Source organism: Panthera tigris, chromosome B3, assembly GCF_018350195.1.
Source record: "Panthera tigris isolate Pti1 chromosome B3, P.tigris_Pti1_mat1.1, whole genome shotgun sequence".
NCBI lineage: Eukaryota > Metazoa > Chordata > Mammalia > Carnivora > Felidae > Panthera > Panthera tigris.
The window spans coordinates 110,690,591-110,711,702 of NC_056665.1; the positions used below are offsets into that span (position 1 = coordinate 110,690,591).

Consider the following 21,112-nt stretch of genomic DNA (forward strand, 5'->3'; position numbering starts at 1 on the left):
TCCTTCGTAGCATTATTTTATTTCATTTTATTTTACTTTAATGTTTTTTATTTATTTTGGAGACAGAGACAGAGTGCGAGCGTGGGAGGGGCAGAGAGAGAGAGAGAGAGAGAGGGAGACATAGAATCCGAAGCAGGCTCCAGGCTCTGAACTGTCAGCAAGAGCCTGATGTGGGGCTCGAACCCATGAACCGTGAGATCATGACCTGAGCCAAAGTAGGACGCTTAACCAACCGAGCCACCCAGGCGCCCCCATAGCATCATTTTAAATGTGTAGTTTTCTATAGTACAGATAGGCCATAATTTATATAACCAGTCCCTTACTGTTGAGTTCCTGAGTTGTTTCTGATATTTCACTGTTATATTATAATCTTATCTTTGAACACATTTTAACTTATTTCCTAGGATGAATTCCTAAAAATGACCCTATATTGCTGGTCGCAAGATGAGGCGTGTTTTTATGACTAGAGAATACACTATTAATATATAGTCTAACCCCCAAAATAATAATTGTTATAATAGTAAATGAGTAATTTGAATATATAGGAGGTTATAATTTAAAAAATAAGTTTACTTCGATAGTAATAAAGTTTTATATGTTTATTATAGCAAGCTTTTGAAAATACAGAAGAATAAAGAGAAAAAATACCAGCAATAGACCTGCCCTAAATAGCAATTATTTTTCATTTTTATTCTAACCTGTGGTTGTCATACTGTATGTATGATTTTATTACTTTTTTCCTAAGAGATTTGAGGTACTGTGCATAAGTAGACTGTTTCTCTGAGTTCCCCACCCCCCCACCCCCGCTTTTTTTTTTGGAGGAAAAGGCATTTCCAAAAGTTAATGAGCTGGCATCTTTCCATTCATAGTTGTGATGGTTCATGTCATTATCTGAACAAACTCATTCTTTGCCAACCTGGGTGCTTCTGCACTTGTGCCCACCCACTCTACCCGGCCACTCATGGGTTGACACCTACCACTCAATCTGCTCTTCTCCGTCTCCTCCCAGGTGTCAGAATTGGGAAGGTGGAATTGGTGGGGTTCCAGGGATGGAAGCACACGGCGGCTACACTTTCTGCGGCCTGGCCGCACTGGTCATCCTCAAAAAGGAACGCTCCTTGAACTTGAAGAGCCTATTGGTAAGTGTCTGTTGACTCCTCTTCTTCTCAGGCCCCAGGCTCCTGGTGATGTGACTGGTCAGACTCACAGTGCTTTGGGACTGTTTGGCTGTGGGAAGGACCAACAGAGTTCCTGCTCTGAGCCCACGAACTGAATGACCCGTAATGAAGCTTTTCAACATAATTGCTGGGGCGCTCAGCACTGGTAGGAGAAAGTGGGAGGAGTGGGCGTCTGCCTGGGTCTTGGCACCTTTCTTCTTGCCTTTCCATCTTCCCTGCTCTGAACTTTCTATAGTATATTAGGCCAGCTCCACAGTCTTCCTGAGTCCCTCAAACATCTGCAATGAGGCAGAGTACCTTCCTCCTGCTTCCGAGACCGTAGCTTCAGTCTCTTAAATTTGGAGGTCATTCATGTATCTTAGAAGGAATCTGCTAAGAGAAAAAGTCATGAGAAGTGCTCTCAGGCCTTTTGAAGCCAAGCTGTTATTACCGGCTGCAATATGTGAACATTTAGTAACCACATTCAAATGAGCTGGGCAGAGCAGAGTGGTTGCATTGAGCAGGTAGCCTTAGCATTTATGTCTGGACTCTAAGCTCCTGATAGATATCGAGAAGGAAAGCTGACTGCATTCTGATTCACTAGATTATTCTTAATTTATCCTCAGAGGCCTAGTGTACAAACATACACGCATGCAGTGCCACCGAGACGTCTTTTGGGAAGCATTTACTCCCAACCATGACCTCAAAGCAAACCAGCTGCAGTGGACATTCATCTCTTCTCCCCAAGCTCAGATGTCAGCTGCTCATCATAGGAACTGTCATGAGACCCATCATGAGCTTCCAAGAAAGTTTCTGTTAGACTCTACAGATATACTACCAGTAGTATTTTGTCCTCATCCGCAGGATGCCTCCTATAGCATACTTTCCTGGAAGGTTCATGCTGAAATGGCCAGCTAGACATTTAAGAGACTGATTACCAATAAGGCATGAAATTGAAAAGCCCCATTTCCTGGGAAGAAATGAGGAATATAACCAGCAGGAGGCTCGGTTACAATGGCAACACTCTAGATTTGGGCCCTGTCTCTCCCAGTTCCACGCGACCTTAGGAAATGTGTCCGTTTTAACTTCAATTTCCTTGGTCCTCTGTAAGGTAGAGATAACAGTTCTTTGAAGGTTAAAGGAGGGGTTAGAACTCTGGACTCTGAAGGTTAAAGGAGATAACATATAGTAGGTGCTCAATGAATGCCAGTGTCCTTCTTACCCAAAGCACTCCGTCCCCTCCTTTTGCTTTGAGAGAACTAGGACCCATATCTGAAGGATTTTATGAATTCATATGGCCGAAGGAAGCAGAGTAAACCCATGGGCTTAGACACTGGAAAAAATTATGTAGTCCAGCTTAAAAACCCTTAGTCTGGGCGAAAAAACAAAAACCAATAACCTTTGGGGGCACCTGGGTGACTCAGTCGGTTGAGCATCTGACTTTGGCTCAGGTCATGATCTCACTGCTCATGGATTCGAGCCCCGCATCAGGCTCTGTGTGCTGACAGCTCAGAGCCTGGAGCCTGCTTTGGATTCTGTGTCTTTCTGTGACCCTCCCCTACTTGTGCTGTGTGTGTGTGTGTGTGTCTCTCTCTCTCTCTCAAAAATAAATAAATAAATAAATAAATAAATAAATAAATAAATAAATAAATACATTTTAAAAAATATTTTAAAAAAAACCTTAGTCTGTGGTGTAAGAGAAAATGAAAAATGGACTCCCCACTGTAGTACCTGTTTTCTCTTTTCTTGAGTGATGCTTCACCGCTTTCATTAAATGGCATCATCCCTAAAGCACTGGCTCATTTAAGACTCACTGGTGATTTATTAGTGCCTACACATGCAGTGTAGTTTTTTTTATGTCTTTCTTCTAAGAATTTGGGACTTGACTCTTATGGGTGAGTATGGCCTTGAACAGGGATATAATCTAAACTCCACACTTGGTAACTTAAAGACATCCCCTCCCCCTTCCAGAAAGGGTCCTCGGTAGCTCCTTTCAGGAACTCAGTCAAGTAAGAACCTAGGGGTGGGGGGAGGAAGAGACATCCTACTCTGCACCTTTCAGTTGTGAAAGCCCGTGGCTGGTGTCTGGAACTGCCTGGGAGGGAAATGGAGATGTCATTATCTGCTCAGCCAGTCGGTTCTGCTCGTTTCTAGAGGACGAAACCCCTGGCTATCTTGATCTTGGTAGCAGAGTGTGTTTAGAAAACTTGGAGATAAGCAGGGATGGGCAGCAGCATCATGTGTGACCGCTGAGTGACATCAAGAACCATCTTACAAGTTCAGAGTAAAAGATTGTCTTCTGTTAGCCAACCAGGTTTCCCTGGAGACGCAGAGAGGCTAGAGCTGACAGAGCCGTCCTTGGCGGTTGGGATAATGGCTTCTGCTTCTGGTCCTGCAAGTAACTTGCTAAGAAACCTTGGATGAATTTCTTCAGGTGCCAAGTCAAAGTCAGGAACAGTTTGAGATCATCCACTGAGACACAGCACACAATTCCATTTATCTGCTTTTAATAAACTTCCCTGAGAAGTGGTTAGAAATGAGCCACTTGCCTTCAGTTTCCTCATTAAGCCTTGTTTATTGAGAGACATTTGCAGGTCTCCTTATAGGCCAACTTGATGTCTTTATTCTGTCAGCATCAGAACCCACTTGAAACCCAGGAAAAGGTGGTTAGCTGTCCATTGGGCACGAAGCAGAGATCAGTACTGGCCGCCCTGCCAAGAGTCCAGCTTAGATGGTCCAGTCTGCATCCGCGGCAGTGAGGGGAAGGAAGGAACAGCCCCAGGACTAGAATTCCAGTGCCAAGAAGCCCAGAGATGGGAACTTGGCCTACACCCGCCTTTCCCTTCTCTGTCTCATTCTCAGCAATGGGTGACAAGCCGGCAGATGCGGTTCGAAGGTGGATTTCAGGGCCGCTGCAACAAGCTGGTGGACGGCTGCTACTCCTTCTGGCAGGCGGGGCTGCTGCCCCTGCTGCACCGCGCACTGCATGCTCAAGGTGAGCCCAGGGAGCTGCTGGCAGGGGCTGGGTGACTTCCCCTGGCTGCTAACCCCAGTCAGGTAGCCAGAGTGTTTGTCTGTCCTGGATTTTGAGTGCCCTGCATGAACCGCACACTCCCTCCCCGCCCCCTGCCCCGCCATGTCTCCTGCACTCACATGCAGACTAGGCTTTAATTCCAGTGGTTTAGTTGAGTCACAGTTGCTGCTGCAAACTGTCTGTGGCTAGGAGGAGGTAGGTGTGTGTCCGGGCCCCAGGGTGACTGCCACCTCAGCAGGGTGTGAAGCCACAGTTTCCAATGCAGCGTCCCGTATCGGTCATATCGGAACTGAAAACCCACACTGTGTGCGTCGCGGTCACAACAGTGACTGAGAAGGCGATGGCACAAAGGGGCAGAGAGGCAGAACCCCAGGAGAAGAGATCCACCAGGTCTGACTGGCTTTGTAGTTGCTGCCGCGAGCACTGTTGTATTTTAAATTCATTGAAGAATCCTAAATGCAAGTCTGTTCCACCCATACCACTGGAGCGGAGAGACCTGGGTTCGTTTCTCTGGAGTCGCAGATCAGAAGGCAAAACCAAAGCAGTTAGACAGCAAGCACAACTTCGGAGCGCCTTCCTTTATTTGATCATTTGAAATCTCAGGTCGCCCGCTGACTCCTGAACCATCTTTCTTATTTATTTTATGTGAGAGCAGCGTGTCTCTGAGGAAACTGGTGGGGGGAGGGGAAGTCATGGCTGTCCCGCTGGGTGCTGATGTGTTCTTGGAGTGAGAGCCCTTGGCCCAGAGAGAAGGTTTTCTTTGGACTTAATAATTGGGTAATTAATTGCTCAAATGTGGAAGATGAGATTCTTTCCTATTGTCTGGCCCCCTGACCCATGCTTTTCTTCCTTCTTTGGCTGTTCTTTCTGAGCGCCTTTCTTTAGTCTCTTCGTTTCATCTGAGTTGTGGCCACTTTGGATGCTGAATTGAAGTAAACGCAGTCTCGGCCCTGTCTTCCCATTCTTTCTTTTTTTAATTTATTTTTTATTTTTTTAATCTTTATTTTTGGGAGAAAGAGAGAGACATTGCAATCTTTATTTCTGAGAGAGAGAGAGACAGTGTGAGCAGGGGAGGAACAGAGAGAGAGGGAGACATAGAACCCATAGAACCCTGGACCGTGCAGGCTCCAGGCTCTGAGCTGTCAGCACAGAGCCCAATGCAGGGCTCGAACTCATGAGCTGTGAGATCATGACCCAAGCTAAAGCCAGACACTTAATGGAATGAGCCACCCAGGTGCCCCCCATTCTTTCTTTCTTTTTTTAATGTTCATTTTATTTTTGAGAGAGCCTGAGTGGGAGAGGGGCAGAGAGAGAGGGAGACAGAGGATACGAAGCAGGCTCTGCACTAATAGCAGAGAGCCCGATGAGGGCTCGAACCCAGGAACTGTGAGATCATGTCCTGAGCCTGAGCCAAAGTCGGATCCTTAACCAACTGAGCCACCCAGGCGCCCCCTTGGCTTCCCATTCTGCCGGTCTCAGTCTGTCCTGCGATTCCTTGCCTTGGGCCCCTGGGCTTAGGGTCTCAGGGCGTTAGGATAGATCATTCCCCTGACTCTGGAGCCTGCACGGTCTCTGGCTTGACCACTATGATTGGGAGGTCAAGAATTCCCTGAAACTTCAGTGTTTTCAAAGCAAAAATAACTTAGGGTTTTAGTGATTCCTTATTTGAAACTAGTGAGGTCAAGCCCTTGGTAAAATGGTCAGCCTTTCACAAACCTGTCCCTGGCTGGGATGAGATGCCAGGAAAATCCAGGAGAGCTGTGAGAAGAGTGCTCCCTGCCAGCATCTTCAGAGGGGCCCCAATTGACATTCTGTTTACTGTAGCACAGGTCCTGGAGGAAATGACATTCAGAGCTTTGCCTGTGGAAAGCGCTGCCTGTGAATCGTGGACCTTGCAGCTTTTGTCAGGGCCCAGGAGAAGGCCTGTGTTGGGCTTGAAGCTCACCCACTTCTCAGTAGCAGTGGGAAGGGAAGGGCAGTGTCTTGAGTGGTGGGCAGAATACTGACGTTGGGAGTCGCAAGGAGACGATGTGTGTGAAGATTTTCATAATACACTGTGATCAAAGGTTTCAGAGCAGTTTGTATATAATTCCATTTTTAGTGAAGAGTTGACTCCAAAAAATTATGAGAAGGCACCTGGACTGTGAAGCGACACGCAATATTTGTTTTCTTTTTTTTATGTGTATTTTCTGATTTTCTACAATTAATTTGCATAAAGAAGAAGAAAAATAAAATTCTTTTATAAAAGAAGAGAAATTCTATAAACAAAACAAGTAGCAAGGTAGGACAAATTATTTGTGACAAATGACAAAGGGCTAAATTTCTTTAAGTTGAGAGGCTCCTAAATCACTAAGAAGCAGATGAACAGCCCCACTGAAAACCAGGCAGAGGATCTGAACGGGCAGATTCCGGACGGGCAGGAAAGAGCTACTACTTGTGTTACCCCCTCTACGACCACCGCTCCTCCTGGCCGCTGAGGCTTGCCAAGCGCTCAGCCTCAGCCAGGGACTGAACGGAGTCCTCCACGGGTGTTTTCTCATTTGATTCTCTGAGCAGTGCTGTGATAGGTGCTGTTGTTATCCCCATCTTACAGATGAGGAAACAAAGACCAGCAAGGGTGAGCAACTTGCCTTACGATGCCCGATCGCCACCTACGCCTCCGTCAGAGCCTTGCTTCTAACCAGCACAGGCAGCATGAATGAAATGAAAAGATGGCAGTGAAAGAAATGTGAATAAAATCAGTGGGACACTGGTTGTTTTTACTGTCACGTTGGCAGAGAGGAGAAAACGCGGTACCCGATGTTGGGGAGAGTGTGGAAAAACAGGCACTTTTGTACTGTCAGTGTGGGTGTAAATAGCTGTATCGGTTTTTTTGGAGGGTAGTTTGGAGATTTGTTTAAATTACTTAAACCCAGCAAGTACACTTTCGGGAATTTACCTGCAGAGATATTAGCAAAGGACGTGTGTCGAAGTGGAGTTTTAATGGCAAACAACCAAACACTCATTAAAAGTTTAATAGTTGAATAAATTATGATCTCCCCATCCCGTGGTTAGACGCAATGAGCTAATATTGGAAAACTCTCCAGGACACAACATAAAGTGTAAAGGGCCAGGCCTAGAGTGGTCTCTGTGCACACGGACCGACCTCTCCACAGCTTTTCCTGGAAGTGAGCAAAACCCCTTTAGCAATGGGCACCTTTGGGAGGAGGGTGGGAGATGAAGGGAGGGAGACATACGTGTTGAATTGTTTTTCCTTCTGTACTACACTCTGCCTTTTTTGTTGCTGTTGTTAACCATGTGCGTTACTACTTTTATCTTAGTAAATGACCAAATAGATTTTGTAAAGGCGATGATCACGTTGCTGGCTAAAGAGATAACAAAGGACCGACACACGACCTCACTGAGCAAGTAGCCATTAGTGGTTCCATGCAGGTGGCTGCCGTATGTGTGTAGAAGACAGCAGTTGAGTAGAAGAACGAATTATTAATATCTTAAAAATATTCAATGCTGACTAAATTAGTGAGTTATTTGGTTTCTGTGGAGCAGTAAGAAAGCAGCAGGCCCGTGAGTTTGGGTTTAGACTGATGGTTACTCGTTGTTGTGTGTTCCTTGGGACATACTTCCAGGCCTGGATTTGTCCACCTGTGAAATTGAGCTGCATGTGGCTGAACCTGTCAGTTACTGTTTGGGAAAGCTTTTGATTTCTTAGATAAAAGGAATCTTTGAAAAGCAAAATGACATAATAATGGGGATTTGTAATTGAAGGGAGAGGTATAAAGGACTAAAAGGCCAATTGTGGTGCACAAGCAGCACCCGTCATCACGCCTGCCTTCGTCTCTGGTTGTGTGAGCTGCTGTGCAGATTCAGGACCCCTGGAAGCTCCTGGTGGAGTGTGTGGACTCGGAGCTTGTAGATTTCCATAAGGTAGCAGGCAACCGACCCACTCTGTAATCTGTCTGATAATAAACATAGCAATTTCTTTTCAGATTCTGCTTTTAGTGACAGGTTGGCACTTACCTTATAATAATAGTCTTTTATTTCCTACAGGATATAGAATAAAAGGATATTTTGTACAGATGTTTAATGCAGTGATCCTAAAGTTTAGTAAATTTGCTTTTTAAAGAAAAAGTAACAGCTTTCTTGAGATAGAATTCACATACCATACAATTCACTCACTTAAAATATACAACTCAGTGGTGTTTAGTGTAATCAGAGTTGTGCAGCCATGACCATAATCAATTGTAGAATTTTCATCATTACCCCCCTCAAATCCCAGTAGCTATTAAATTTGCTTCTTTAAAGAAGAAATTACAAAGGAAAAATCAACAATATGATAACAGCATAGAAAAATGTATGCCTATAGTGTTAAATGGAGAATACAAAATATAAAATTATAATAACTATATAGAAAAATGCACAGAAACAGACTGGAAGAAGGAAAAATTAGCTTTTAATTGCTATTCACAGATTACTTGCTATCTTTGTAGTAGCCCGAGTATCCAAGTATAAAATTGACCAAGGACTTAATGCATGTGTATATTTAAAAAAAAAAAAAAATTCCCACATAAATGCTTCTGGAAGCATCCATCTGTTGGCAGTCTCTGTCATCTGCATTTGATAACTATGCGGCCCACGGAATTCTCCGACCATACTGATTCAGCTTCAGAATGAAGAAGGCCAGTTGCTTGTTCATACATGAGCATTATCACCAGAACTGCCAGTTTCTGCTCCTGCTGCCGTATTTTTTTTAAGTTTATTTACTTATTTTGAGAGAAAGCGCAAGCAGGGGAGGGGTAGAAAGGGAGAGGGAGAGAATCCCAAGCAGGCTCCCTGCTGTTAGTGTAGAGCCCGACTCAGGGCTTGAACTCACAAGCTGTGAGATCATGATCTGAGCCGAAATCTAGAGTCAGACACTTAACTGATCCACTCAGGTGCCCTACCCTATTATATGATGCAGAAATCCTGGCGGTTACTAGTAATCCTTCTTAGGAACAGTTTTTGAGGCCAAGAGAGGAGTTGGAGGATGCCCTTGGGAGATACATTAAGTTGAGGTTTAGAAAAGTAGAAGGAACAGACATCACCCCTGTTGAGAGTTCTCTTAGCCAGTTAGAGTCAGGGATGTGCTAGAGGAAATGTCTTAAGAGGCCCAGAGGAGGGAGTTGTGGACTGAGTCAGGAGCAGTGAGAGGGTGGATCTGGAAGGCAGAGATAGCCAGCTGGCCCACGCCTGTCCGTGATGTGGTTTAGGACAGGCATTCACAGTAAGGGCGTTTACCCCAAGGTATCGTTCTGCACTGCTGCTCTTTGACTCAAGTCAAAGGTCGGGAGAAGGGACATATCATGGGACGTGGGCGAAGATATCAAGTGTCCCAAGAATGTAATTTTCAAAATTAGTCCAGGAATAATAGAGGGAAACCTTAACTGTCCCCAGTGGGTATTAAAATACAAAGACGTCATTCATACCGTGCTGGATGCCCACCGGGCATGCCCTGACGCTATGCCTTTCTGCAGGCGACCCTGCCCTCAGCATGAGCCACTGGATGTTTCATCAGCAGGCCCTGCAGGAGTACATTCTTATGTGCTGCCAGTGCCCCGCCGGGGGGCTTCTGGATAAGCCTGGCAAGTGAGTGCCTTCTCTTGGGAGAGGGAGGGACAGGGAGGGGAGAGATGGTGTGCCACTCAAGCCTCCCCAGAACCAGAGGGTGACAGCCGCTGACCTTTAAAAGCCTGGGGGGCAGGGGGGAGGGGGCTCCCTTTCCATCCAGCTACTTGGTGCTAGTGTGTTGTGGGAAGAAGCCTCCCAGTGGGAGCACCCCTTCCAGTGCCATCCTGGCACCCCCCAGTGCCCATCTTTTCCCCCAGCTTCCATGCAGCCCCCTCTCTGGGTAGGTACATAGATTGCCAAGTTGGTGGCTTTTCTTGCCTTTTTTTTTTTTTTTAAAACGAAACTGATTTAAATAGAACAGGATATAGGACTTTAAAACCCTTGAGTGTCATAAACAGAAATTATAATCACAACTATTGCAGCATAGATTAAATACCTTGAGGCGCCGCAGTAAAAAGAAAAGGGAAATCAGATAAGTCCTGTTCCCTTTGCTACTGGGCCAGCACACACCCTGTGACTGTCAGCATCCAGGGGAAGGCCCAGCTGAAGGCTGGTCCCTAGCAGTTTGTCAGGGAGAATTTGGCTCATTTCTAGGCATTTTGGTAGGATTTTTTTTTTTTTTTTTTTGAGAAATACATTAATTTAGCACCAGCACTACCCTGGAGAGTCCTTTCTGGAAGACAGCTGGAGGAGACCCTGGGGGGACGGACTACAAGTCTACAAGACTACAAGGGTGCAGGGCTGAAGAGTGGGGCTCTGAGAAATGCCACGGCTTGACCTGGGCCTGGGATGTGGGGGTGTGCTCCAGGCCTGAGTCTCCTGTTGGAGGCTGTGCCTGGGAGGATTTGTGGGAGTGGAGGAGTCCCTGCTCAGAGCTACCTTGTCTTTGTAGGTCTCGGGACTTCTACCACACCTGCTACTGCCTGAGCGGCCTGTCCATAGCCCAGCACTTCGGCAGTGGAGCCATGTTGCACGATGTGGTCCTGGGTGTGCCCGAAAATGCTCTGGTAAGGCCGGGTGGGGGGCTTGATGGCGCTTCTCCACAGGGTCCCCAGGATGGGGGCATACCAAGAGAGGGGAGCAGCCACGCGTGTCCTGCACAACTATCCATGTGCCTCCTGTGGGCAGGTCTGTGAGCACGCAGCCCCCACCCTCCCTCCATTGGCAGCCGCCCCGGAGGGAGCCTGGGACCTAGGAGGGAACTATCTTAAGGCAAACTCAGGGTTCCAGGTGGGGGCATCCAGTCTGAGACAGAGGTTCTGTGCCTTTATCCCTGCCTCAGACCCAGACTTCTATTCATAGTTCCATTGAGGAAATGTACTAAGAGGCAGTAGGTTTCTGGAATCTGCAGCCACACAGTCCTCGCTGCATGGCTGGCTGTCTTCTGGAGCCTACAGTGACATGCGTCTCTCCAGAGAAGATTCCCAGACCACCTCTGTGAAGGAGGCCTCCCTACAGTGCTCCACCACCGCGCCTTGTTTGTGCCCCTCGTGGCACTCAGTTGCAGTTTGTAGCGTGTGTTTAACTTGGTTTTGTCTGCTGCCTCCCAGAGCTGTCAGCCCCTTGCGGGCAGGATGTTCAGCCCCACATCCAGCCCTAGACCAGCCTGGCCGCGGGAAACACCCCTGAGCCTAGACGTGAGCCTGTGACGTGAATCCAACTAACACCGTCCACGGCCATCAAATCACGGGGCCCGTGCAGACTGTCACAGAATAGTTCCAACAGAAGGAACACAGATGGCCAGTATGGATAAAAAGATGCTCAGCCTCACTGATAACCAGACAAAATCGGAGTTGCAACCACTCAGCTTTTTCAAGTCTTAACATGTTTCCATATTCGCCTCCCATGCACCCCTTTTCCATTTGTCAGTCTCCTTCCATCCCCAGCATCACCTTGTCCTAAGTCTGACATTTGGCAAGCCTGCAGATAAGTTTTTGTGCTATCACTACATATGTATGTATCCATAAACAATATAGACAGAGAATGTTTTCATGCCTTTTAGGACAGTAGCTACTGGATCACTTATTGTGCATTGCTGTTCTTGCTGACCGTTACACTTTTGAGGTTTACCCGCGTTCACATATGTTGCTCTGCTTGAACATTTTAACAACTATATGGTATTCCCTTGTATAAATGTACCCCAACTGATTTTTCTTCTCCTGTTGGCGAACGTTGAGATGGTTTCGGTTTGTGCTATTGCAAACGGAGTCACAGTGCACATTCTTGTGTCAGTTTCTCTAGGAGAGACTTGCTGGGTTGAAGAGCACACACACCTTCATCTTCATAGACAGCACCCTCCCCCCCCCCCCAATGCCCATGTGGCTTGTGTCGTTTTACACTCGCACAGTACTCAGATGAGTTGCTCTGTGGTCCAACTTTTCCTCTCTGCCATTTGATAGATGGGAAATGGTATCTCAGTTTTATTTTTACATTTCCCTCATTCGTAGTAAGGTTGAGCATCTTCTCAAATGTTCGTTGACCATTTGTGTTATGTCTTCTGTGAATTGCCTGCCAGCTGCTTGCTTGCTTGCTGATTTGTAATTTTAATTGTTTGCCCTTTTCTTACACATTTGAAGGCGTTCTCTGTGTGTTCTCAATACTAATCCTGTGTCGGTGACGTGTGTAGTAAATCTCTTCCAGTTCGTGACTTGTCTTTTCACTTTTAGTGGGTTTTTTGGTTGTTGAATAGAAGACTTTTAATTTTATAGTGAACAGTTTTACTGCCTTTTTGGTTTTTGATGGTGGAGGGGTACTTAAGAAATCTTTCCCGGGGGTGCCTGGATGGCTCAGTTGGTTAAGCATCTGACTTCAGCTCAGGTTATGACCTCCTAGTTCATGGGTTTGAGCCCCGCGTTGGGCTCTGTGCTGACAGCTCAGAGCCTGGAGCCTGCTTTGGATTCTGTGTTTTCCTCTCTCTCTGCCCCTGCCCCACTCATGCTCTGTCTCTCTGTCTCTCAAAAAGGAATAAACATTAAAAAAAATTTTTTTAAAGAAATCTTTCCAGGGCACCTGGGTTGCTCAGTCGATTAAGCATCCAACTTCAGGTCATGATCTCATGGTTTGTGAGTTCGAGCCCTGTGTTGGGCTCTGTGCTGACAGCTCAGAGCCTGGAGCCTGCTTCCGATTCTGTTTCCCTCTCTCTCTGCCCCTCCCCCGCTCATGCTCTGTCCTCTCAAAAATAAAACATTAGAAAAAAAAAAATCTTTCCCTACACTGAGGTCATACGCATATTTTCTTCCAAACCATTTAAAGTTTTGCTCTTCCCATCTGGATTTTTAATTCTCTTGGAATTGGTTTCTGTCTGTGGTGAGGGTTGGATATAATTTTATATTTTTTCCATGTAGATGACCAATTGACCAATACCAATTACGGAAGTTTACAACTTTCCTACTGATGTGTGTCACATGTCTGTCACGTACTCGAGTTTCTGTATATGAAGTGACTCTGTTCTGTTCCTCTGGTCTGTTTGCCTGTCTGTACTCTCTTAAGCAAATTGTAAATGCAGGTAGGCAGGTCCCATCCCCTTGTTCTTTTTCTTCAAAATTGCCTTGCTGTTCTTTCTTTTTGCTTTTTCCTATGAGTTTTAGGATCAGCTTATCGAGTTCCACACACACAAAAAAACAAACTATAATGGAATTTTTATGGGAATCACATTAGATTTAAGATTAATGGGAGAGAACAGACTTCATTTCAGTATTAAGGCTTTCCATTTGTGAACACGATTTTTCAGATTATTTTTCATGTCCTTCAGTGGTCTTACATCATTTTCTCTATAAAAGACTAACACATCTTTTGTTAGACTTATGTCTAGGAAATTTATACTTTTTGTGTCTATTGTGACTGGAATATTTTTTTATATTTGTGACTGGTTGTTACTAATGTACAGAAATGATATTTATATTTTAATTGTATGCAGCCACCTTGCTGAACTTAATAGTTGTAATAGTTTGTAGAATCTCTTGGATTTTTTTTATTTAGCATGTGATGTTATTTTCGAATAAGGACAGTTTTTCCTTTTTCTTTCTGATTCTTAAGAATTTTATTTCTTTTTCTGCCTTGGGATGTTGGTTAAGACCCCTATAGAGTGTTGACTAGAGGTGGTCATGGGGGGGCGCTCCTGTCTTGCTTCTGGTTGTAATGGGAAGGTGTCTATAATTTCAGCATTATGTAGGATCCTTACTGCAGGGTTCTGATAAATACCTCCTATCAAGTTAAGGATGTTACTTAACCCTCTCTTCCTGGTTTGCCAGGTTGTTTCTTGTTTGTTTGTTCCAATCATAATCTAATATTAAATTTTACTGAGGGCTTTTTCTACATCTGGTTTTTCTCCTTGACTGTGCTATATTTTGTTAATAAGTGTTCTGATGTTAACATTACATTCCTAGGATCAGCCCTTCTTATGGTCAGAGGACAGCGTGATTGTGTGTGTTTAATACATTGCTGGATTCAGTTTGCTAGTATTTTTTTTTAAGTTTATTTATTTGGGGGGGGGGGGGCAGAGAGAAAGGGAGAGAGAGGATCCCAAACAGGTTCTGCACTGCTAGCACAGAGCCCAACGTAGGGCTCGAACTCACAAATTGTGAGATTGTAACCTGAGCCAAAACCATGAGTTGCACATGCAACCGAGACCCCCAGGTGCCCCAGTTTGCTAGCATTTTTGACTGGTATTTTTTTTTTTTTTTTTTTAATTTGAGAGACAGTGCGAGTGGGGGAGGGACAGAGAGCGAGGGAGGGAGAATCCCAAGCAGGCTCTGCGCCACCAACACAGAGCCCAACACGAGGCTCAAACCCACGAAACCACGAGATCATGACCTGAGCTGAAACCAAGAGTCAGATGCTTAACTGACTGACTAGTATTTTACTAGTATTTTTACCTGGGCCACCCAGGTGTCCCTGACTAGTATTTTTATTTAGGATTTTTTTTTTGCATGGTATTCATAAGAAAAGCTGATCTGAATTTTTGTTTTATTGTATTGCTCTTTCCAGTTTATATTTCAGGATAATATCACAGCCTCATAAAATTAGATGGGTACTTCTTCTCCACCCCCACCCCTGCCTTTTGTTTAGACTTTGAAAAAGTTTATAGAAGTTAGAGATTATGTTTCTTGTAGGTTTGGTAGCACTTGCTTGAGAAACCATCCAGGCCTGCCTGATATTTTGGGGGAGGAATGGTGGAGCAGAATAAGCAACTGTTATTACTGATTTAATTTATTCATACAAGTTGGGGCGGCTCAGTTGGTTAAGTGTCTGACTCGATTTTGCCCCAGGTCGTAATCTCATGGTTCTGTGAGTTTGAGCCCTGCATTGGACTCTGTGCTGATAGCACAGAGCCTATTTGGGATTCTTTCTCTCTCCCTCTCTCTCTGCTCCTCCCCCCACCAAACTAAATAAATAAAAACTTTTTAAAAAATGTATTCATACAAATTTTAAAGAATTTCTTTTGAAAATTTATATTGTTCTATAGAATTATTCAGTTTATCTGTACTTTTATAGGTTTTGGCATAGAGTTGCTCATAGTATTCTCTCTCTTTTTTTTTTTTAACGTTTATTCAGTTTTGAGAGACACAGAGAGACAGAGCGTGAATGATGGAAGGGCAGAGAGAGAGGGAGACACAGTATCTGAAGCCTGATCCAGGCTCTGAGCTGTCAGCACAGAGCCCGACGTGGGGCTCGAACTCATGAACCATGAGATCACGACCTGAGCCAAAGTCGGACGCTTAGCCAACTGAGCCACCCAGGCGCCCCCATAGTATTTTAAAAGTAGTTTTAAAACCTCTCCTGCATTTCTGTCCCCTCCTTCATTCTCCCAGAGTGGATGAGTCCTGAATATTGGCCTCCAGTTGTGCCCTGTCTCAGACCTGAAGTTTCTTTTGGATTTCTATGATGTAGCAGACTACTATAAAAGAGTTTAAATATGGCCTGATGCTTTTACTGCATCATCGCGTTGTGGTCCTTTTCCTTGATTACAAATGTAAATAAATGCATGTATGTTTTAATAATTAGAATATATACAAAAGTATAAGAAAATATCACGGGACCGATTTTGGCGTATGTCCAATTTCTGCCTATAAATCACATCTACAAACACATTTTCAAAAAGTAAGTTTGGGATAACATTGTATATACTGTTTTCCTCACATGATACGTTATAAGCATTTGCCCTTACCATTAAATATTTGAAAGCATGTTTTTAAACGGCTGTGTAATATTCCTTTGCATCCCATGTAGCATTAAATGCTTTTACTAATACCTTGTTGTTGAACATCAGGGCCTGGGGTGATAAATCTCCCTGTGTATCTCTGATGATTCCTTCTTCTGATAAATTCTTACAAGTCCATGTAAAGGTTTCAAGTCTGTGCACGGTCGCAAGGACCACTGGGGTGATTGATCGGCATCTGTTCTCTTTGCAGCAGCCCACTCACCCTGTGTACAATATTGGACCAGATAAGGTGATCCAGGCCACCATGCACTTCCTGCAGAAGCCAGTCCCGGGCTTTGAGGAACATGACGAGGCACCAGGAGAGACTGCCACCGACTAGAAGACCCAGGGCCCCTGGCTCTATGTTCACCCACCTCCCCGGTCAGACCCAGGTTTATGCATTTCGATACATACTGCATTCTGTGCTGCAGAAGCCTTGGCCACTAGGGAGCTGTGGTCCTTTGTCCTTTTCTTGTCAAACAAAACAAAACTGATGGCCCTGGGTTTGGAGAAAATAGTGGCGTGGTTTTTAAAAAATTCTTTCCACTTCCGTCAAACCAAAAATCTGTCAGCCCGTGCGGCATCTAAACCCGGCTCTGGCCTGGCCAGGATTGTTGGGGAACGGTGCATGCTGGGCAGGACCAGTCCCTCGCCGCCAGCTCTCCGGCCCGGACAGTCGTACTGAAATGAACGGTGTCTATGAGTCACTGCTGCGATTCCCCTCTGCACGCCACCATTAAGTCACCAGGAAGGTGCCCTCCCCTGAGTGGAAATAAGTCTATTCCGTGCCGAGGGGGAGGGGGAGCTTTGGTCCCATCACAGTGAATTCTCTAGAAAAAAATCATGGTGGGACTTCACTAGGAGGTGCCCTACCTCTCACCTTCCACCTCAGTCATTTGCAAGGGAAAGGAGCTGGGGGTGGGGGAGAAAGATCTCCTTGAGTTGTGAGTCCCTCCCCCTCCGCACTGGAGAACTGAGCCACACTTCTCCCCAGGGCGGGACTCGCTTCAGCCACAGGGGTGGTGACTTAGACCCAGGAAACCAATTATGAGTGGAAAATGAACCTCTAGTTCATTTCTGTGTCCAAGGAAGCAGCCCCAGTGCCCGCCCCCCATCATGTATGTGAAATACCCTTCTCGTGTCCTCAAGGCCGCACCTGCAGCCTGTGGCCATTGTGCGTGTTTCCATCTTTCTTCCATCAGACTCCCAGCCCATCACCCTCAGAGACGGTGTTGTCTTCTCTCATCTGGAGTATTAACACTACTAAGTCTTTCACCTTAATTTGACTCAGGATTTATTCACATCCTGCCCACTCTAGTCTCACAGAGATAAAATCAAGTGCTAGATAGGCTGGCTGCTCAGCCGGCTGTGGCAGGACTGAGTGCCGCCCGGCGTGCTCAGCCTGGCAGGGCCTCTGCTGCTCACGGGGAACCCTTTCTCGGTCAGCGGGGCGTTGAGTTGGGCCATCTGTCCGCTGCTACAGTCACGGCACACTCCGTGCGGCTGACCTGGCCTTCATGTACGCAGCCCCGGACTGCGAGCAGACAGGAGCCTGGAGGTGCGGCACGAGGCTCTTCTCAAAACTCTGGCCGTCTGCTGCCTCTCATTCCCTATTGCTTTGGTGGATTGGGCTATGTATTACCTCCTTGAAATAATAAAAGAATAACATTTTCTCTGATGTCTCTCATTTGTGACTGGTCCCAAGAACATTCTCTCAGAGTGTCCACTGTTGGGAGTTACTGAAGATTGCTCGCGGATTGCCGGTCTCCCGTGTGTGTGACATTTCAGACCTTGCAGGGATCTGACTTGGGTTCCACCCTCAGACAGCTGCTCCAGTGGATGCCACCGTGGGCCCAACAAGCAGTGGGAGAAGCTCTGTCTCCCAAGTTCCCCAAACCAGTTCTGTTTACTTTTGTCCCAGCCCTCTGTACGCCGCGTCTCATGGTGTCTGTGTGTCTGTCTGATTCTGAGCAGAGACTGTGCTCCTGAGTCCGAAGGCAAGAATTCAGCAACAGGTGGAGGTGGCTGTCCTGACCAGAGGCGGGGGGACTGTCACAGAACGGGCCAGAATCCTGTGGTCACCTGGCTTTCCTTCTCATCTGGTGAGAGACTCTCTCTCAAGGGAGGCCAACAAGGCAGATACTCTGTGTCCTGACCCTCCATGGATGAGAAGAGGGTATCCTCATCTTGGAATATAATTCCTGCCCCCGTGCTCTTTTTGCCCAGATAACAAAACAGTTTGGGCCACAAAGCAGCACATTGAAATGCATCCTTCCCATGACTGTAACAGAAGGCCAAACCCTCTAACACCAGCAGCCTCAAGGTATTAGGGGATTAATTGTAGTAATTGATGTGGTTAGAGACAGAAGGGATTGCTTCGGTATGAGTTGGCTTTATACCAAGGGGAGAGGGTTTGAGCTGGCCCCAGGATTAGGTGAAGTTTGCCTAGGTAGAGGAGAGAGGGTCATTTACTGGTATTTAAAAAATTTTTATTTGAGAGAGAGAGAGGACACTATTGGGGGTGCAGAGAGAGAGGGAGAGAGAGACCCAAGCAGGCTCTGCGTGGCAGCACAGAGCGCGACATGGGGTTCATTTCATGAACCGTCAGATCATGACCTGAGCCAAAATCAACAGTCGGATGCCAAACCGACTGAGCCACCCAGGCGCCCTGGCATTCTTGTCTCAGGGGGTTTACACTGGCATAACCATGAGACTCCCTTTCTGCTCCCAGTTGGGTCTGGAGGATTTCTTGACTTTTACAGCATTCAAAGTGGGTGCTGGAGATCAATTCTCAGATAAACAGATTTATCATGTGTATCCTTAAGTAGAAGGCACTTATGTAGCATTCAAGATGGGTTACCCCAAATATCTCCCTCACCAAAAAAGAAATACAGAACTACCACAGATGTCCAGATGGGCCCCAACTGCCCCCTTGGACCCATTTCAGACCCACGTTGAGTCCTGTGTAAGTTGGGAGCCCTGCTAGATCCTCGTGTGAGCAGAAGGGGAGCCTCCTGGATAAGCAGACGCCCCTGAGATAACAATACCAGTCAATGATATTCCTAAACTGCCTTCTCTTCGCGACATCATTTCTGAGTTAGAAGCCATCAATCAGATTCTGGCCACTGTGTTGGGGGCAATGCTGTACTCTACTTGATGAAGCCACTTCTCATGAAGACCGCCCACAAAAGCATATGCCATAGTATTAAATAACAGCTCCACGATGGCCTTCCGTTGAGGACTAGCCTTAGATCTTGATATGTTGCTTCCTGGTGACTTAACTTAGCAGAGAGATGGAGGTTAGAGACTCCTGGCAAGGTGGTTGCTTATGTGACCTTGGCGATTGCATCAATGTTAACCATCTACTGTACTTGTGTCAGGAGCTTGATAGAATTAAGAGTGGAGCTCTGAGTGCTCCATATTGTTGGTAGCAGTGGAATCCATTGGCTTCAGATGGTAGATGTACAGATAACAATGCTGACATTCCATTATAAAACTGAAGAACTGGTCTCATCTTCCAACCAGCTTTTCATTCATCCAACCTCCTTATGGAAGTAGGTCACTGGGCTTCCTGCAGGAAGTCGCCAGTGGCTTCAGCATCCCAACTCTGAGAGAAGGGTAATGGTCTGGGGTGGGGAAAGAAATGTGCTTTATGTCTGCAGGCTTCCGAGGTACTCTTTGGCCAGGACTACTGTGTACGATGTCTGTCATTCACTGTCTGGGATAAATCCAATTCAATGAAAGTTTGCTTTCTTAATGCTAATAATCAGGCCTGAGGTTAATGATACAGATAGAAGTCGGTGATGGAGGGCTACTCAATGTTGCTTCCATTTGGGAGCCCAGGAATCACTTGGGGGTGGGGGGAATATTTGCTAATGTTTTATTAGTCTACCATCTATACCAGGGGGCAGCAAATTTTCTCTGTAAATAGTAAGTATTTTAAGCTTTGCAAACAACTGCTCAACTTTGATCGGCCATGGTAGGACAAAACAGCCATAGACAAAGTGCGGTCGTGTTCCAGTAAAACTTTATGAGAACAGGTGGTGGGCTAGATTTGGCCCATGGGCTGTAGTGTGCCTACCTGTGATCTAGACCAAATCCCATCCATATTCATTCAGCATTCTTCCACATCTTTCATGGCTGAGATGTAATGTAATACTATGTCCATGTACTGCTAGTCTCAAAAGGCAAATGTGCTTGGTAGAATTTGTACCAAATATTCCAGCCACCCACGTGTGCTGCTGGGGCATTCACTGCCACGAAACAGGAAGAACTGAATGATTTAAGACATTGTTACAACTTGCTTAAAACAAAGAGGAAACGTGTTGACTCGTAAACTGAGACGTCCAGGAATTAGCTTGGCTGTATGGCTTTAGCAGCTTCCTCGGTCTTTCTGTGTCAGCTCCAACCTCAGGCTCTCTCCATGCGACTGTAAAATGGCAGCAGCAACAGCTGCAGACCGTACATCCTCTGAGGGTGAAGTTCAGCAGACACGAGCAGCTGGCACTGTCCCAGTCTTCCTTCCCAGCAAGTGTCACTGCGTCTCACTGCCTTTGATCAAGCCACGTGCTTTTCTGAGAAGCAATCCAGTGGCCAGATTGAAGTGCACTGAATGACCCAAGTCTTGATCTCATGCTTCTTGCATGAGTGGGAAATGGGGCTCCATCAGAAGCACACAGTCTAAGAATGGGGAAGGAACGAAGCCCCGAGTCCAAATTAGGGTTGTAGTCAAAGGGGGGAAATGGATGCTAGAGAGACAAACCACCACCGCTGTCTACAACGGTGGATTATTACTGGGATAGAAACCTGTGGTGGACACGGTTGGCATCCATTACTCCCCTCCCCAACTGTGGCAGCCAATAGGCTTGTGTGAATTTGATCCCCTTCCGACCTCCAGGACCAGGCCCTGATTGGCCTAAGGCAATCATTTTAATCCATCCCTCTTTGGCAAGAACAGAAGCCTACACCAATCAAATGGCTTGCCCTGGCCTCATTGATTGATGCAGAATAGAGCATGTGGCCTACAAAAACCGGAGAGAAGCCCAGGACATTTGATGATAGAGGAAAAGCACCTCTCTCCTGTTAGGGATGGTAGCGTGTGTGGCCTGGGACTCCTAC

At 46.1% G+C, this 21,112-nt stretch overlaps 1 protein-coding gene across 2 annotated transcripts in view; it reads left to right on the forward strand.

The window, feature by feature from the left end:
* The window catches only part of FNTB (farnesyltransferase, CAAX box, beta), a 66,961-nt gene extending 49,294 nt beyond the window's left edge, over positions 1-17,667 (forward strand). For both annotated transcript variants that reach the window (XM_007095183.3, XM_042989904.1), the window contains exons 8-12: positions 1,010-1,139; positions 4,020-4,152; positions 9,702-9,813; positions 10,688-10,802; positions 16,206-17,667. In XM_007095183.3, the coding sequence (XP_007095245.1) occupies positions 1,010-1,139; positions 4,020-4,152; positions 9,702-9,813; positions 10,688-10,802; positions 16,206-16,334 (619 nt within the window). In that variant the 3' untranslated portion in view covers positions 16,335-17,667. The remainder of the gene's footprint in view (positions 1-1,009; positions 1,140-4,019; positions 4,153-9,701; positions 9,814-10,687; positions 10,803-16,205) is intronic.
* The last annotated feature ends 3,445 nt before the right edge of the window (positions 17,668-21,112 follow it).